The sequence below is a fragment of the Somniosus microcephalus genome, chromosome 3, assembly GCF_052327205.1.
Source record: "Somniosus microcephalus isolate GS21.2 chromosome 3, FLI_Smic_1.0, whole genome shotgun sequence".
In the NCBI taxonomy this organism is placed as follows: domain Eukaryota; kingdom Metazoa; phylum Chordata; class Chondrichthyes; order Squaliformes; family Somniosidae; genus Somniosus; species Somniosus microcephalus.
The window spans coordinates 44,806,790-44,824,981 of NC_140989.1; the positions used below are offsets into that span (position 1 = coordinate 44,806,790).

Sequence of the window (18,192 nt, forward strand, 5' to 3'; positions counted from 1 at the left end):
AGAGAGAGAGAGAACAACACAAACTGGGGAGGGAGCGAGAGAGAGAACAACACAAACTGGGGAGGGAGAGAGAGAGAACAACACAAACTGGGGAGGGAGAGAGAGAGAGAACAACACAAACTGGGGAGGGAGGGAGAGAAAGTAACACAAACTGGGGGAGGGAGGGAGAGAGAACAACACAAACTGGGGAGGGAGAGAGAGAGAACAACACAAACTGGGGAGGGAGAGAGAACAACACAAACTGGGGGAGAGAGAGAGAGAGAGAACAACCCAAACTGGGGAGGGAGAGAGAGAGAACAACACAAACTGGGGAGGGAGAGAGAACAAGACAAGAGTCATGTCGGCCTGTAATATGCGCTGTTATATAATGTGTTTTGTTCCGCGAGTCAAGCAGCTTTGGTGCTTCTCTCCGAGGACTGAGCCTCACCTCCCTGAGGCTGGGCTTCAGCGGTGGGGTGTGGGAGTCAGTGAATTGAATTAGGTTTGGGTTTACTTTATTTATTACTTTTATAACTTGCTGTGTATTGTAAAAAAGTCATAATATTGTACGGAAACTTTAGTTAGAAGTTACTTATAGCAATTATGTTTCTGTTGAATCAGTGGTATTTACTTGGTGTTTCTCATTGTGGTCAATACTGTAGAAACATTATAGATATCGTTTTTATTTAAACAGTATTTATCCTTAAATATTTCTATTCTTTTGTGTTCTTTCTTTGATTTATAAATGATGTTATTCATCTCACTATAGAACAAAAAATCAAACATTTATACGGGGTTTGGTGATACTTGGACACTCAACTAAGTTAAATGCAAGTATTGAGCAACTGTCACATGATCAAATCTCCAGGAATATGTCAAGCCAGAGTTGGCAACCCTAGCCCTCAATGTTGGAGCCAGAGAAATCAGGCACGCACAAGAGGCCAGAATTGAGGAGCGCAGGGATCTCGGATGGTTGAAGGGATGGAGGAGATTATAGAGATAGCTCAGTGTACTCTGTGATATGTGGCGGTACCAACTCAGCACCAGCAGAATTTTGAAAGAGTGACGTCAGAAGTCAAAAGTGATGTTGGAGGGAGCTGATTGGTGAATGTCTGGTAAGTGTTCATACTTTCTTAACGTTTTAAGTTTATTCCAGCTAGGTTAGTAAATTGTCTGTTAATTAGAGGTATGGCAGGGCAGCTCACACCCGTGGAATGCACATCCTGTGCCATGTGGGAAGTCCTGGACACCTCCCGTGGTCTGGTCTGGATGACCACATGTGCGGGAAGTGTCGCCAGCTACAGCGGCTCAAGTACCGGGTTACAGAGCTTGAGCGGCGGCTGCAGTCACTGCTGTGCATCCGTGAGGCTGAGAGCCACGTGGATAGCGCATTTCGGGAGGTGGTCACCCCACAGCTTAAGAGTGTGCAGGCAGAGAGGGAATGGGTGACTGCCAGACAGAAGAGGAGGACCAGGCAGGTAGTACAGGAGTCCCCTGAGCCCATCTTGCTCACCAACCAGTATTCGGTGCTGAGTACTGGTGAGGGCGATGGTTCCTCTGGGGAGTGCAGCCAGAGCCAAGTCCACAGCACCATGGAAGGCTCAGCTGCACGGGAGGGGGAGGGGGCGGGGAATAGGAGAGGGAGAGCAATAGTGATAGGGGATTCAATAGTTAGGGGAGCAGACAGGCGTTTGTGACCGCAGACGTGCCTCCAGGATGGTATGTTGCCTCCCTGGTTCCAGGATCAAGGATGTCACTGAACGGCTGCAGGGCATTCTAAGGGGGGGAGAGTGAACAGCCAGAGGTCTTTGTTCATATGGGTACCAACGACATAGGCAGAAAGAGGGATGAGGCCCTGCAGGCAGAGTTTAGGGAGCCAGGAAAGAGGTTAAAAAGCAGGACCTCAAAGGTAGTAATCTCCGGATTACTACCAGTGCCACGTGCTAGTGAATACAGAAATAGGAAGATAGAGTAGATGAATGCGTGGCTGGAGAGATGGTTTAGGAGGGAGGGCTTTAGATTCCTGAGGAATTGGAACCGTTTCTGGGGGAGGTGGGACCTCTACAAGCCAGACGGGTTGCACCTCAACAGGAACGGGATCAATATCCTCGCGGGAGGGTTCGCTAGTGCTGTTGGGGAGGCTTTAAACTAGCTTTTTAAACTAGCTTGGCAGGGGGATGGGAACCTAAGAATAGAGTCAGTAGGGAGGGAAGAAAAACTGGAATTGGAAAACAAAAACGTAGAAAGTAAATTGGAAGGACAGAGGAATCAAGGGCTAGATAGTAGTCAACAAGGAGGTTTGCCTGCACTAAGCGGTATAGACTACAATGCAAGGAGTATAGCGAACAAGGCGGATAAGCTGAGGGCACAGGTAGATACTTGGGACTATGGTATTATAGCTAGTACAGAGACGTGGCTGAAAGAGGGGCAGGTATGGTAGCTCAACATTCCTGGTTACAAGATTTTCAGATGGGATAGAGAGGGAGGTAAAAAGGGAGGGGGGGTTGCAGTATTGATTAAAGAAACTATTACAGCTGTGAGGAGGAATGATATGTTGGAGGGATCATCAAATGAGGCCATAAGGGTTGAATTGAAAAACAAAAAAGGGGCAATCACACTGCTGGGAGTGTACTACAGACCCCCAAACAGTGAGAGGGAGATAGAAAAGCAAATATGTAGACAAACTTCTGAGAAGTGCAAAAACTATAGGACAGTAATAGTCGGGGATTTCAACTACCCCAATATTAACTGGGATAAAATTAGTGTGAAGGGTATAGAGGGTGTGGAATTCCTAAAATGCATCCAGGAGAACTTTTTTAGCCAGTATGTAGCAAGCCCAACAAGGGAGGGGGCGGTTCTGGACTTAGTTTTAGGGAATGAAGCTGGGCAGGTAGAAGGCGTATCAGTGGGGGAGCATTTTGGTGCTGGTGGCCATAATTCAGTTAGATTGAAGGTAGTTATGGAAAAGGACAAGGATAAACCAGGAATAAAAATTCTAAATTGGGGAAAAGCAAATTTTGCCAAGTTCAGAGGGGGTTTAGCCATAGTGGACTGGAAACAGCTACTTGAAGGTAAATCAGTGTCAGAGCAGTGGGAGGCATTCAAGGAAGAGATCTGGAGGGATCAGACCAAATATGTGCCCTTAAAGAAAAAAGGTAGGACTAACAAATCTAGAGCCCCCTGGATGTCTAGGGACATACAGGGTAGGATAAAGAAAAAAGGGAGGCGTATGACAGATACCGAGGGCTAAATACTCCAGAATCTTTAGAGGAGTACAGAAAGTACAGGGGTGCAATAAAAAAGGATATTAGGAAAGCAAAGAGAGAGCATGAAAAATTCTTGGCAAGTAAAATCAAGGAAAACCCAAAGATGTTTTATAAATATATTATGAGTAAGAGGATAACTAAAGAAAGGGTAGGGCCTATCAGAGATCATGAGGGTAATCTGTGTGTGGAGGCGAGAGACGTCAGTAGGGTTCTTAATGAATACTTTGCTTCTGTTTTCACAAAGGAGAGGGGCGAAGCAGACATTGCTATCAGGGAGGAGGAGTGTGAAATATTAGATGAAATAAACATAGTGAGAGAGGAAGTATTAAGGGGTTTAGCAGCTTTAAAAGTGGATAAATCCCCAGGCCCAGATGAAATGTATCCCAGGCTGTTAAGCGAAGTAAAAGAGGAAATAGCAGAGGCCCTGACCTTCATTTTCCAATCCTCACTGGCTTCAGGTGTGGTGCCGGAGGACAGGAGGACTTCAGTTGTACAAGGTATTGGTGAGACCGCACCTGGAATACTGCATACAGTTTTGGTGTCCATACTTAAGAAAAGACATACTTGCTCTCGAGTCAGTACAAAGAAGGTTCACTCGGTTAGAACATAAGAACATAAGAAATAAGAGCAGGAGTAGGCCAATCGGCCCCTCGAGCCTGCTCCACCATTCAATAAGATCATGGCTGATCTGATCCTAACCTCAAATCTTCTATCACTCTGCATCCACCCGAACCCATGTGATCTCCCGGGAGAGGCAAAAAACCAGATAAAGACCCAATGGCCAATTTGGGAGAAAAAAATCTGGGAAATTCCTCTCCGACCCATCTAGGCGATCGAAATTCTTCCAGGAGATCACTCTGTCCCTATATTTTCTACAGTACTTACCTTCTGTAAAGGCGAGCTCCACCCCAGCCAGGAACAGGAATAAAACCATCTCCTGAAATCTAACACAGAATTAGAACACAGTAGGAGCAGAACCAGGCCACACGGCCCCTGAGCCCACTCCACTACCCACAGAGCCATGACCATTCCGAACCTAGACTCATGTCCAATTTCCTGCCCGCTCCCCATAACCCTTAATACCCTTTACTTCTAGGAAACTATCTATTTCTGTTTTAAATTTATTTAATGATATAGCTTCCACAGCCTTCTGGGGCAGCAAATTCCACAAATCCACCACCCTCTGAGTGAAGAAGTTTCTCCTCATCTCAGTTTTGAAAGAGCAGCCCCTTATTTTAAGATTATGCCCCCTAGTTCTAGTTTCACCCTTCATTGGGAACATCCTCACCGCATCCACCCGATCAAGCCCCTTCACAATCTTATATGTTTCAATAAGATCGCCTCTCATTCTTCTGAACTCCAATGAGTAGAGTCCCAATCTACTCAACCTCTCCTCATATGACCACCCCCTCATCCCCGGGATTAACCAAGTGAACCTTCTTTGTACTGACTCGAGAGCAAGTATGTCTTTTCTTAAGTATGGACACCAAAACTGTATGCAGTATTCCAGGTGCAGTCTCACCAATACCTTGTACAACTGCAGCAATACCTCCCTGTTTTTATATTCCATCCCCCTAGCAATAAAAGCCAACATTCCATTGGCCTTCTTGATCACTTGCTGCACCTGCATACTAACTTTTTGAGTTTCGTGCACCAGGACCCCCAGATCCCTTTGTACTACAGTACTTTCCAGTTTCTTGCCATTAAGATAATAACTTGCTCTATGATTTTTCCTGCCAAAGTGCATAACCTCACACTTTCCAGTATTGTATTCCATCTGCCAAATCTCTGCCCACTTACTTAGCCTGTCTATGTCCCTTTGCAGGTTTTTTATGTCCTCCTCACTCACTACTTTCCGTCCCATCTTTGTATCATCTGCAAACTTTGATATGTTAATCCCGGGGATGAGGGGATGGACATATGAGGAGAGGTTGAGTAGATTGAGACTCTACTCATTGGAGTTCAGAAGGATGAGAGGCGATCTTATTGAAACATATAAGATTGTGAAGGGGTTGGATCGGGTGGATGCGGGGAGGATGTTCCCGATGATGGGTGAAACTAGAACTAGGGGGCATAGTCTTAGAATAAGGGGCTGCTCTTTCAAAACTGAGATGAGGAGGAACTACTTCACTCAGAGGGTGGTAGGTCCATGGAATATGCTGCCCCAAAAAGCTGTAGAAGCTACATCATTACATAAATTTAAAACAGAAATAGACAGTTTCCTAGAAGTAAAGGGAATAAAGGGTTATGGGGAGCAGGCAGGAATTTGGACATGAGTCTAGGTTCGGATCGGTCATGGCCCTGTGGGTAGCGGAGTGGGCCCAGGGGCTGTGTCGCCTGATCCTGCTCCTATTTCATGTGTCTAATTCTGTTAGATTCAGGAGATGGTTCTGTGATAGTAGATTGGCGGTTAGGATCGGATCAGCCATGATCTTATTGAATGGCGGAGCAGGCTTGAGGGGCCGATTGGCCTACTCCTGCTCCTATTTCTTATGTTCTTATGTTCCAATGTGGTACCCTTGTTTATAAAGGGAGAAAAGGATAGACCGAGTAATTACAGGCCAGTCAACCTAACCTCGGTGGTTGAAAAATTATTGGAAAAATTCTGAAGGACAGGATAAATCTTCATTTAGAAAGACATGGATTAATCAAGGATAGTCAGCACGGATTTGTTTGAGGAGGTAACAAGGAGGGTAGATGAGGGTAGTGCGTTTGATGTAGTGTATATGGACTTTAGCAAGGCTTTTGATAAGGTTCCACATGGCAGACTGGTCATGAAGTTAAAAGCCCATGGGATCCAGGGCAAAGTGTCAAGTTGGGTTCAAAACTGACTCGGAGGCAGGAAGCAGAGGGTAATGGTTGATGGTTGCTTTTGTGACTGGAAGGCTGTTTCCAGTGGGGTTCTGCAGGGCTCAGTACTGGGTCCCTTGCTTTTTGAGGTATATATCAATGATCTAGACTTGAATATAGGGTGTATGATTAAGAAGTTTGCAGATGATACTAAAGTCGGCTATGTGGTTGATACTGAAGAAGGAAGCTGTAGACTGCAGGAAGATATCAATAAATTGGTCAGGTGGGCAGAACAGTGGAAAATGGAATTCAATCCGGAGAAGTGTGAGGTAATGCATTTGGGGAGGGTTAACAAGGAAAGGGAATACACATTAAATGGTAGGACACTGAGTAGTGTAGAGGAACAAAGGGACCTTGGAGTGCATGTCCACAGATCCCTGAAGGTAGCAGGCCGGGTAGATAAGGTCGTTAAGAAGGCATACGGAATGCTTGCCTTTATTAGCCGTGGCATAGAATACAAGAGTTGGGGGGTTATGCTTCAACTCTATAAAACACTAGTTAGGCCTCAGCTAGAGTACTGCGTGCAGTTCTGGTCACCACATTACAAGAAAGATGTGATTGTACTAGAGAGGGTGCAGTGGAGATTTATAAGGATGTTGCCGGGAGTAGAGAATCTTAGCTATGAGGAAAGACTGGATAGGTTGGGTCTGTTTTCCTTGGAACAGAGGAGGCTGAGGGGAGACCTTATTGAGGTATATAAAATTATGAGGGGCCTAGATAAAGTGGATAGAAAGGACCTATTTCCCTTAGCAGAGGGGTCAAAAACCAGGGGGCACAGATTTAAAGTAATTGGTGGAAGGTTTAGAGGGGATTTGAGGGGAAATGTCTTCACCCAGAGGGCTGTGGGGGTCTGTAACTCGCTGCCTGAAAGGGTGGTAGAGGCAGAAACCCTAACCACATTTAAAAAGTGCTTGGATGTGCACTTGGGGTGCTGTAACCTGCAGGGCTACGGACCAAGAGCTGGGAAGTGGGATTAGGCTGGATAGTTCTTTGTTGGCCGGCGCGGACACGATGGGCCGAAATGGCCTCCTTCCGTACTGTAACTTTCTATGATTCTATGATTCAAAACTAATTTAAAGGTTAACCATGAAACAACACTGAAGCAGTAACAAACATAGAAGAATGCTTCAAAGTGTACCCTGTACTGTTTTAGTTAATCAGAAAATTTACACTTATATAACTCATGCCCTTGGGTTAGTTGTTTAGCCCTTTGAGACCCCCAAAGTTAAGTGTTTTAATTAGGTATATCACACAGTATAATTAATATTTTCAAACTGCTAAAAGTCAATATATTTCCTTCAAGTTTGCTAAAATTAATTTGAGCCATAAGCACAAACCAGATTACCAGAGTTATCAAAAACATTTTTTGAATGATTTGGAGGGTGGCAGTTCCACAACATTGTCCACAAGCAAATTGTCTTACCTTCACAGTGCATTCTTAGTTACAATGAATTATACTTAAAATTAACATCTTTTGTTTTGTTCTGTCTATTTGTTGACTTACAAAAAATATTTCTTTTTAAACTCTCCAAGTAAGAGGAAAGAGTTGTGGGATTTTCCCAGAATTGCTGGATTTCCTCAGGTGCAGGGGATCATAGGCTGCACCCACAGCGATGAACACCCAGCAATGCAGTGCAACAAGAAAGGCTTCCATTCATTGTAAGTGCAACTCGTCTGTGGCCACAGGCAGAGAACCATGCATGTCTGTGCCCGGTTTCCTGGTAGTAATGATGATGCTTTCATCCTGCACCTGTCCCCAATCCCATCACGTCTCAGTCTGGCTACTTGGGGACAAGGGACGTTCCCATATCATCTGGCTCATGATTCCTGCCAGAAACCCAGGTACAGAAGCTGAGGAGACTTACAATCAGAGCCATGCCTCCACCAGAGCTCTGATAGAGCAGACCACTGGGATTTTATAACAAAAATTCCACTGTCTAGACAGCACTGGAGGCGTCTTTCAGTACAGCCCCGAGCAAGTCACAAGATTCACCATCATCTGTTGCATGCTACACAACATTTCTATGCAAAATGGGGCAAGACTTGGAGGAGAAAGAAGTGGAGCAGGAACAGCAAGATGGAGCTCAGGATGCAGAGGGTCCAGAGGAAGAGCAAGACTCGGCAGTACTGCCAGCTGCCAGAGCTCTGAGGCAGAAAATAATGATGAGGAGTTCACTTGAATGCCTTCCCTCCCCAATGTCACTCCTACCATCTCACCCAGTCCTTACACCAACCATCTGAATGCCCTCAAACAGTACACCTTCATGGGTGTCACTTATATTACTAGGAATATTAAGACCAACAGCAATCCAAAAGAAAAGTTCACAAAAGCCAGATACCTCTTCACTCTTCAGTTGACAATTACTTACATTGAACATGGAGAAAAATCACGTTTTTACAAACCCCTGGTGCCTGTCTTCTGTGTTCTTTTGCCTATTCTGATATTCTTACATGGTGGTTTCCCAGTGGTTACAACAAGGGAGATGGAAGGCTGCTAATCATGCATAGAGGGCACTTGAGATGGCTGTGGTGGGTAACCTCAGAGAGCTTGGGCTTATGTGAACCTTATCAAATACCTTCTGGAAGTTCATATAGACAACATCCATAGGCACTCCTCTATCAATCATACTAGTGACCGTCTCAAAAATATCAACTAATTTAGTCAGATATGATGCACCCTTCACAAATCCATGTTTTGATTAGCTCATACTTGTCCAGGTGCTCAGTTACTCTGTCTCTGATGATAGATTCCAGTAACTTCTCCATAACTGATGTTAAACTGGCATTACCACTTCTTACCATGTAAAATTAGTATCTTACCAGAAAACACACTAGGGATCTTTGACAAAAAGCTTTTCACTGTGCGGATAGGAATCCCATTTTTCTCCTCTTGCATTCGTGCTATAACATCTTCCATCTGAAACAAGATGAGAGAAAATGTTCAATATGTTATTTTTGCATTCCAAACCTTTAAATGTACTTTCTTAAAAAGAGACAGAGGCTTGCCAATTTTGTTCTTTGTAGGGACTAAAGGTGCAATGTTTTGTTATTCTTTAATTTGGGGAAATGGCTTTTCCCCTCCACATCATTTAATTTTATATTTACAGTAATGGTCTCCTTTTTCTAAAGAAGCGTCAGCCTAAACCATGACTTTGTGATGAAAACAATCATTTATTATATACTCAAAAAAAATCGGCATTAGAATGAAACAATATCTTCGGTTCATACACGATTTAGAATTGCGTTAACAACAATAAAAAAACCTGACTCCTCAAATTTTGGAAAACAAAGATCTATCTCAGACTATATACTTTTAAAAGCAAACTGTAAGCCTGCATCCAGGTAGAAAGTGAGCCGTGAGGAAGAAACCAGTGCGATCCAGGGCTTTTAGAGTCCTTTAACATCACCTCTGAGCCGGTTGCTTGCCAAAAATGGGCTGCTTCAAGTACAACCCCAGGATTGATTGACACTCCATCTTTTTTCCGTCAGTGTCTTTAATGTAGGCTGGTTACGTAGGTCTTCAGAAAGTCGCGAGCCAGGTTTTGCAAGTTGCTATGGTGATTTGTCCTTCTTTTGGTGTCTCTAACAATGTGCAAATCAACAGTCCTTCTTCGTTCAGCCTGCCTGGAGCCGATTTTATTTTTTCACAGATAGCTTCTGTTGGCCTTATGTATTTTTACTACATAGATAGAAACATAGAAGATAGGAGCAGGAGTAGGCCATTCGGCCCCTCGAGCCTGCTCCGCCATTCAATGAGATCATGACTGATCATCCAAATTCAGTACCCTGTCCCTGCCTTCTCCCCATATCCCTTGATCCCTTTAGCCTTAAGAAATATATCTAACTCCTTCTTGAATATATTTAATGAATTGGTCTCAACTGCCTGTTGTGGTAGAGAATTCCACAGGTTCACCACTCTCTGGGTGAAGAAATTCCAACTCATCTCTGTCCTAAATGGCTTACCCCTTATCTTTAGACTGTGACCCCTGGTTCTGGACACCCCCGCCATCAGGAACATCCTTCCTGCATCTAGTCTGTCTAGTCCTGTTAGAACTTTGTAAGTTTCAATGAGATCCCCTCTCAATTCTTCTAAACTCCAGCGAATATAAGCCCAATTGACCGAATCTCTCCTCATACGTCATTCCTGCCATCCCAGGTATCAGTCTGGTGAATCTTTGTTGCACTCCCTCCATGGCAAGAACATCCTTCCTCAGATAAGGCGACCAAAACAGCACACAATACTCAAGGTGTGGTCTCACCAAGGCCCTGTACAACTGTAGCAAGACATCCTTGCTCCTGTACTCGAATCCTCTCGCTATGAAGGCCAACATACCATTTGCCTTCTTAACCACCTGCTGCACCTACATGCTTACCTTCAGTGACTGGTGCACAAGGACACCCAGGTCTAGTTGCACTTCCCCTTCACCCACTCTATTGCCATTCAGATAATAATCTGCCTTCCTGTTTTTGCCACCAAAGTGGATAACCTCACATTTATCCACATTATACTGCATCTGCCATGCATCTGCCCAATCACCCAACCTGTCCAAATCATACTGGAGTTTCTCAGCATCCTCCTCACAGCACACATGCCCACCCAGCTTTGTGTCATCTGCAAACTTGGAGATATTACATCTAGTTCCCTCGTCTAGATCATTAATATATATTGTGAATAGCTGTGGTCCTAGCACCGATCCCTGCGGTACCCCACTAGTCACTGCCTGCCATTCGGAAAAAGACCCGGTTTTTCCAACTCTTTGCTTCCTGTCTGCCAACCAGTTCTCTATCCAAGTCAGTACCTTACACCCAATCCCATGTGCTTTAACTTTACACGCTAATCTCTTATGCGGGACCTTATCGAAAGCCTTCTGAAAGTCGAAATACACCACATCCACTGGTTCTCCCTTACCAGTTACATCCTCAAAAAATTCCAGTAGATTAGTCAAGCACGATTTACCTTTTGTAAATCCATGTCGACTTTGTCCGATCCTGTCACTGTTTTCCAAGTGCTCTGCTATTACATCTTTTATAATGGACTCTAGCATTTTCCCCACTACCGATGTCAAGTTTACGAGTCTATAATTCCCCGTTTTCTCTCTACCACCTTTTTTGAATAGTGGGGTTACATTAGCTACGCTCCAATCCATGAGAACTGTTCCAGAGTCTATAGAATTTTGGAAGATGACCAGCAATGCATCTACTATTTCTAGGGTCACTTCCTTAAATACCCTAGGATGTAGATTATCAGGCCCTGGGGATTTATCGGCCTTCAATCCCGTCAATTTCCCGAACACCATTTCCCTACAAATACTGATTTCATTCAGTTCCTCCCTCTCATTAGACCCTATGTTCCACGACATCTCTGGGAGGTTATTTGTGTCCTCCTCTGTGAAGACAGAACCAAAGTATGTATTTAATTGGTCTGCCATTTCTTTGTTCCCCATTATAAATTCCCCTGATTCTGACTGCAAGGGACCTACGCTTGACTTCACCAATCTTTTTCTCTTCACATATCTATAGAAGTTTTTACAGTCAGTTTTTATGTTCCTTGCAAGCTTACTCTCATACTCTATTTTCCCCCTCTTAATTAATCCCTTTGTTCTCCTTTGCTGAATCCTAAACTGCTCCCAATCCTCAGGTTTGCTGCTTTTTCTAACCAATTTATATGTCCTCTCCTTGGATCTTATGCTAGCCCTAATTTCCCTTGTTAGCCACAGTTGAGTCAACTTCTTTGTTTTATTTTTATGCCAAACAGGGATGAACAAATTCTGTAGTTCATCCATGCGATCTTTAAATGTCTGCCATTGCCTATCCACTATCAATCCTTTAAGTAACATTACCCAATCCATCCTAGCCAACTCGCGCCTCATACCATTGTAGTTTCCTTTCTTTAAATTCAGGACCCTAGTCTCTGAGTCAAATACTTCACACTCCATCGTAATGAAGAATTCTATCAAATTATGATCGCTTCGCCCCAAGGGGCCTCGCACAACAAGATTGCAAATGAATCCTTTCTCATTACATAATACCCAGTCTAAGATGGCCTGATCTCTAGTTGGTTCCTCGACATATTGGTCCAGGAAACCATCCCGTATACACTCCAGGAATTCCTCCTCCACAGTATTGTTACTAATGTGGTTAGTCCAATCCATATGTAGGTTAAAGTCACCCATGATAACTGCTGTGCCCTTATTGCGCGCGTCTCTAATTTCCCGTTTAATGCCATCCCCAACCTCAGCATTACTGTTTGGGGGTCTGTATACAACTCCCACTAACGTTTTCTGCCCCATGGTATTTCTCAGCTCTACCCATACAGATTCCACATCATCAGAGCTAATATCCTTCCTTACTATTGTGTTAATCTCCTCTGTAACTAGCAATGCTATCCCACCTCCTTTTCCTTTTTGCCTGTCTTTCCTGAATATTGAATACCTCTGGATGTTGAATTCCCAGCCTTGGTCACCCTGGAGCCATGTCTCCGTAATCCCAATTATATCATATCCGTTTACATCTATTTGCGCAGCTACTTCATCCACTTTATTACAAATGCTCATCGCATTAAGACACAAAGACTTCAGGCTTGTTTTTTTTAACACTCTTAGACCTTTTAGAATTATTATTTACTGTGGCCATGTTTGATTTAAACCCTTGATTTCTCTGACTGCCACTTTTGCTTTTCTCCTTCCTTTCTTTTGCTTCTATCCTTGCTTCTCTTTCCTGTGTCCCTGCACAGGTTCCCAACCCCCTGCCATTTTTAGTTTAAACCCTCCCCAACAGCACTAGCAAACACTCCCCCTAGGATATCAGTCCCGGTCCTGCCCAGGTGCAAACCATCCAGTTTGTACTGGTCCCACCTCCCCCAGAACCGGTTCCAATGTCCCAGGAATTTGAATCCCTCCCCCTTGCACCATTCCTCTAGCCACGTATTCATCTGAAATATCCTTCTATTTCTACTCTGACTAGCACGTGGCACTGGTAGCAATCCTGAGATTATTACCTTTGAGGTCATATTTTTTAATTTACCTCCTAACACCCTATATTCGGCTTTTAGGACCTCATCCCAGTTTTTACCTATATCGTTGGTACCTATATGCACCACGACAACTGGCTGTTCACCCTCCCCTCCAGAATGCCCTGCAGCTGCTCCGAGACATCCTTGACCCTTGCACCAGGGAGGCAACATACCATCCTGGAGTCTCGTTTGCGGCCACAGAAACGCCTATCTATTCCCCTTACAATAGAATCCCCTATCACTATAGCTCTGCTGCTCTTTTTCCTCCCGTCCTGTGCAGCAGAACCACCCACGGTGCGAGGAAGTTGGCTGCTGCTGCCTTCCCCCAATAAGCCATCTCCCTCAACAATATCCAAAGCGGTGTATCTGTTTGAGAGGGGGATGGCCACAGGGGACCCCTGCACTACCTGCCTATGCCTGCTACTCTGCCTGGTGGTCACCCATTCCCTTCCTGCCTGTGCAGCCTTTACCTGCGGTGTGACCAACTCCCTAAACGTGCTATCCACAATGTCCTCAGCATCGCAAATGCTCCAGTATGTATCCATTCGCAGCTCCAGTGCCGCAATGCGGTCTGTCAGTAGCTGCAGCTGGATACACTTCCTGCACACATGGTCGTCAGGGACACACGAAGTGCCCCTTGATTTCCCACATAGCGCAGGAGGAGCATGCCACGGGGCCGAGCTGTCCTGGCCATGACTTACCCTTTAATTAATTTAAATCAAAACAATACCACTAACTACACTACAATTAAATTATATACTCAAAAGCCCTTGGTTACTAGCACTCCCCGATACACAACAGGGACCTTAGAAACTATAACCACAAAAATTAAGACCTTCTAAATTTTATAAACGATTAATCTTAACTGTCAAACTATAGAGTAGTATAAATACTCACCTGGCCGTACTCACCCAATCAGCTGCTTCCTCTTGCCCGCGTCACTTTTTGAATTTTTGAATTGTGACGTGGCTGCGGATTGGTAAGCCTTGTACCGCCGTTCTCTGCGCTCCCGACACTGGCCTCAATCAGCTCCCTCCCGTTGTGCCAACGTCACTTTTGACTTCTGACGTCACTCTTTGAAAATTCTGCCGGTGCTGAGTTGGTACCATCGCCGCCGCCTCGCCGCTCCTCCCAGGTCCGCCCTGCCGCCACCGCTGCTGCTGCTTGAACCTTTATTCTGTATGACACTCCAAGTCGAATAACCTGCTTACATCATCCCTACTTCTCGACATTTTAAAAACCTGAATTATATCTTCTCTCAATTTCTTTTCCCCAATGATTCTAAGTTCAGTTTCATTCTTTGGCTCCTCCTTTATGACTTGGAGCTCCAAGTTTCAGAATCATCATGTTGATCCATTCTTAACTCTCTTCAATAAATCAATGTAGTTTTGAAGCTAAGTCAACCAAAATGGTACAAAATATTGCAAATAAGATTGGATGAAAAAGTTTAAACCTAAAGACAAATTCCCCTGAAATATACCAGAACATAAGAAAGCTTAGAATAGGAAAATGTCATTTGACCTATTCCTTTCACAATATGCTCTTTCATAGATCCTACTCAATTTACTCTCCTGCAGAATGGTTCGCACAAAGTTTCTCACTGCTCCCCAAGGCAATCAAGCAAATCTCTAGCAGAGTTATGTAACATTAGAAGCTAGAAAGTATGGGCAACAATAATAGCTTGACACGTCTGAAAGCTATTCCTCTTTCCATTATTTCAACAGAAGCATTAACCTCTCAAATATGTGTTGAGGTAATGGTGCCATTTCATGGACAATTCTAATCAGATTTTTCAATGATAACAAAACTGAAATCCATTTTTCATTGCAACAGCCAGAGCAGTGTGTAATTCCCTCAAATGGCCAGTATGGTGGAGATTCAACACAAGCCATTTGTGACTGTTGCAGGAATTAAGCCTGCTCTCAAATTCTCCGAAATAATGAAAGTGTTTCCTTTATGTTAGTTGGCAGTACTGAGATTACCCTGTTCATCGTACTTACATATAATTATATACAGTATTGTCAAAAATGGATTACCTATTGCAATATTATTCAAGGCACATGTTAGAGGTTTAAATATTATTTCTATATATTGTTTAAATGAGGTAGACATTACTCTTATTTATGCCACTGATGAAAACTCTTGGATAATATATTTTCTCCCTTTTCTGGACATTTGTAATACAAATTCACATCTGTGGAAATTTTTCCAGCTGCAAAGAAAATGCTGGTGCTTGAAAGCTTATAACAATCAAATGCAATGTATGTCAGGAGCATCCTGGAATCCATTATTAAGGAGGTGGTAACAGCGTACTTAGAAAACCGTAAAACCTTCTCAAGGGCAATTAGGGATGGGAAATAAATGCTGGCCTTGCCAGTGACGCCCAGATCCCATAAATGAATAAAAAAGAGTCAAAATGGTTTTCTGAAAGGGAAATTGTGTTCAACAAATTTATTAGAGTGTTTTAAGGCTGTAACTAGCAGGGCAGATAAAGGGGATTTCCAAAAGGCATTTGATAAGGTGCCACATAAAAGGCTGCTACGCAAGATAAGGGCTCATGGGGTTGGGGGTAATATATTAGCATGGATAGAGGATTGGTTAATGGACAGAAAACAGAGATAAATGGGTCATTTTCCGGTTGGCAGGCTGCAACTAGTGGGGTGCTGCAAGGATAAGTGCTTGGGCCTCAGCTATTTACAATCTATATTAATGACTTAGATAAAGGGACCGAGTTTGCTAACGATACAAAGCTCGGTGGGAAAGTAAGCTGTGAGGAGGACACAAAGTGCCTGCAAAGGGATATAGACAGGTTAAGTGAGTGGGCAATAAGGTGGCAGATGGAGTATAATGTGGGGAAATGTGAGGTTATTCAGTTTGGTATGAAGAATAGGAAAACAGAATATTTTTTCAATAGTGAGAAATTTTTAAATGTTGGTGTTCAGAGAGATTTAGGTGAACTCATACAAGAAACACAGAAAGTTAGTATGCAGGTAAGCAAGCAATTATGAAGACAAATGGCATGTTGGCCTTTATTGCAAGCAGGTTGGAGTACAAGAGAAAGGAAGCCTTGGTGAGACCACACCTGGAGTACTGGGCACAGTTTTGGTCTCCTTATCTAAGGAAGGACATACTTGCCTTGGAGGCGGTGTGACAAAGGTTCACTAGATTGATCCCTGGGATGAGAGGGTGGTCCTATGAGGAGAGATTGAGTAGATTGGGCCTATACTCTCTGGAGTTTAAAAGAATGAGAGGTGATCTCATTGAAACTTATAAGATTCTGAGGGAATTGACAGGGTAGATGCTGAGAGGTTGTTTCCCCTGGCTGGAGAGTCTAGGATTAGGGGGCATAGTCTCAGGATAAAGGGTCGGCCATTTAAGACTGAGATGAGGAGGGATTTCTTCCCTCAGAGGGTTGTGAATCTTTAGAATTCTCTACCCCAAAGGGCTGTGAATGCTGAGTCTTTGAGTATATTCAAGGTTGAGATAGATAGATTTTTGGACTCTTGGGGAATCAAGGGATATGGGGGTCGGGCGTGAAAGTGGAGTTGAGGTTGAAGATCAGCCATGATCTTACTGATTGGCGGAGCAGGCTTGAAGGGCCGTATGGCCTACTCCTGCTCCTAATTCCTATGTTCCTATGTAAAGGAAGTTTAATCATTAAGTGAAACGTTTTTTGTTTCAATGGAGAATATAATCCATAAAACACATGTCCTTTTCCCTAGTGCAATGTTGTGTTCCTCTCAATTACTCAACCTGTCTGCAGCCTGAAAGAATAAGCTGCTTTAGTATTGCTCTCTTCTGATTCTGCTATTAGCTACTTATCTAGTAAAACCAGACCTTCTCCTTAAAGAAGATTATTAACTTGAAACCAGATTATGCAGGCAGCATTTGGTAGTGATGTCATCATTTAGAAACACTGAGCTTGCCAGAGAGCAGGAAGTCCACACAGTTTAACCGTAAGTGTAGCTTCCTTCCTGAGCCCAAGCTTTTAAAAAAATCTACATTTATTGATAATACAACTGCAGTGATATTTGGCTATCAGCCATATGAAAGCATCTCTTTGGCAGATGATGGATATTGGTGGGTAATTGAGATTCCCCCAATGTTTAGTCTGACAATGAAGGGGAGAAATTCAACTCATGCTAGTTCCTGGTGCAAAATGGACTCTGCGATTGGAACGTGTGCCCAAAAACGCGAGCCTCATTTGCATTAGATCGGCGAGCTGCAGACCCTAGTTGGGGGTCTCCATGCAACTTGCAGGTCAGGGCCTGATGAATTCCAGCTGGCTCCGACTCCGGCCCGTGGGTATGTCCTAGGAGAGGGGGCAAGTCGAAGTGGAGGGGCCTGGCTAGCAGCAGCTGACACTATTTTTGTGGAGCCAGGAGGAGCACTCTTGGAGAACAATCGAGAGTGTGGATAATTGAAATATATTTAGCACCGAACTCAGTTGGTAATCTCTCGGCAGTTTTATAAATTTGATATGTGGGGTAGAAGTTTAATCGTTCTATCTGCATTCAACTTTAATCTTGCAGTACATTTACAACTTTCTTCACACATGTTCCATCCAATCAAACACCTGCTTGAATTTGACAAAAGTAATTCAAAGTCGATGAAGTCGATGGAAAGGAAAACGAGCAGGGTGTATAACAGGCTTGCTACCGTCCATTTTCCGCCTGCTCCGAACTTGAAAATGAATCCCAATGTGAAAGGACACATACAAAGCAATGTGTGGCCTCCATCAATATAACACATACAGCAGAAGATACAAGGCTGTCACCTTAAGGGCTCTCCCGACAGCTTAGCTGATAAAAGCAGCTTGTAACTGAGCCATACAGATAGTCGCCTTTCCAATTATTACTCAGTTAGCTGACCTCAGGGTGTGAATCAACACCGTAATTGGCTTTAACGGACCTGGTGTAGGCAAGGGGGAGAAAAAATCAGCAAGGGTTATTGCTCCTGATTGCTATCCAGTTATCCCTTCTAGAAAGTGTATGTTGTGTGTGTGGGCTTCGATTAGGGACAGAATCAAGCTCTGCTTCATACGTGCCAGCATAGGACTAGCAAAATCTGATCAAGAGCTTCTAA

General features: G+C 43.8%; 1 protein-coding gene across 2 annotated transcripts in view; it reads right to left on the bottom strand.

The window, feature by feature from the left end:
• LOC147121012 (regulator of G protein signaling 7) overlaps nt 1-18,192 on the bottom strand; it is a 611,953-nt gene that overhangs the window by 322,863 nt on the left and 270,898 nt on the right. For both annotated transcript variants that reach the window (XM_085980288.1, XM_085980298.1), the window contains exon 3: nt 8,916-9,012. In XM_085980288.1, coding sequence (XP_085836414.1) covers nt 8,916-9,012 — 97 coding nt within the window. The remainder of the gene's footprint in view (nt 1-8,915; nt 9,013-18,192) is intronic.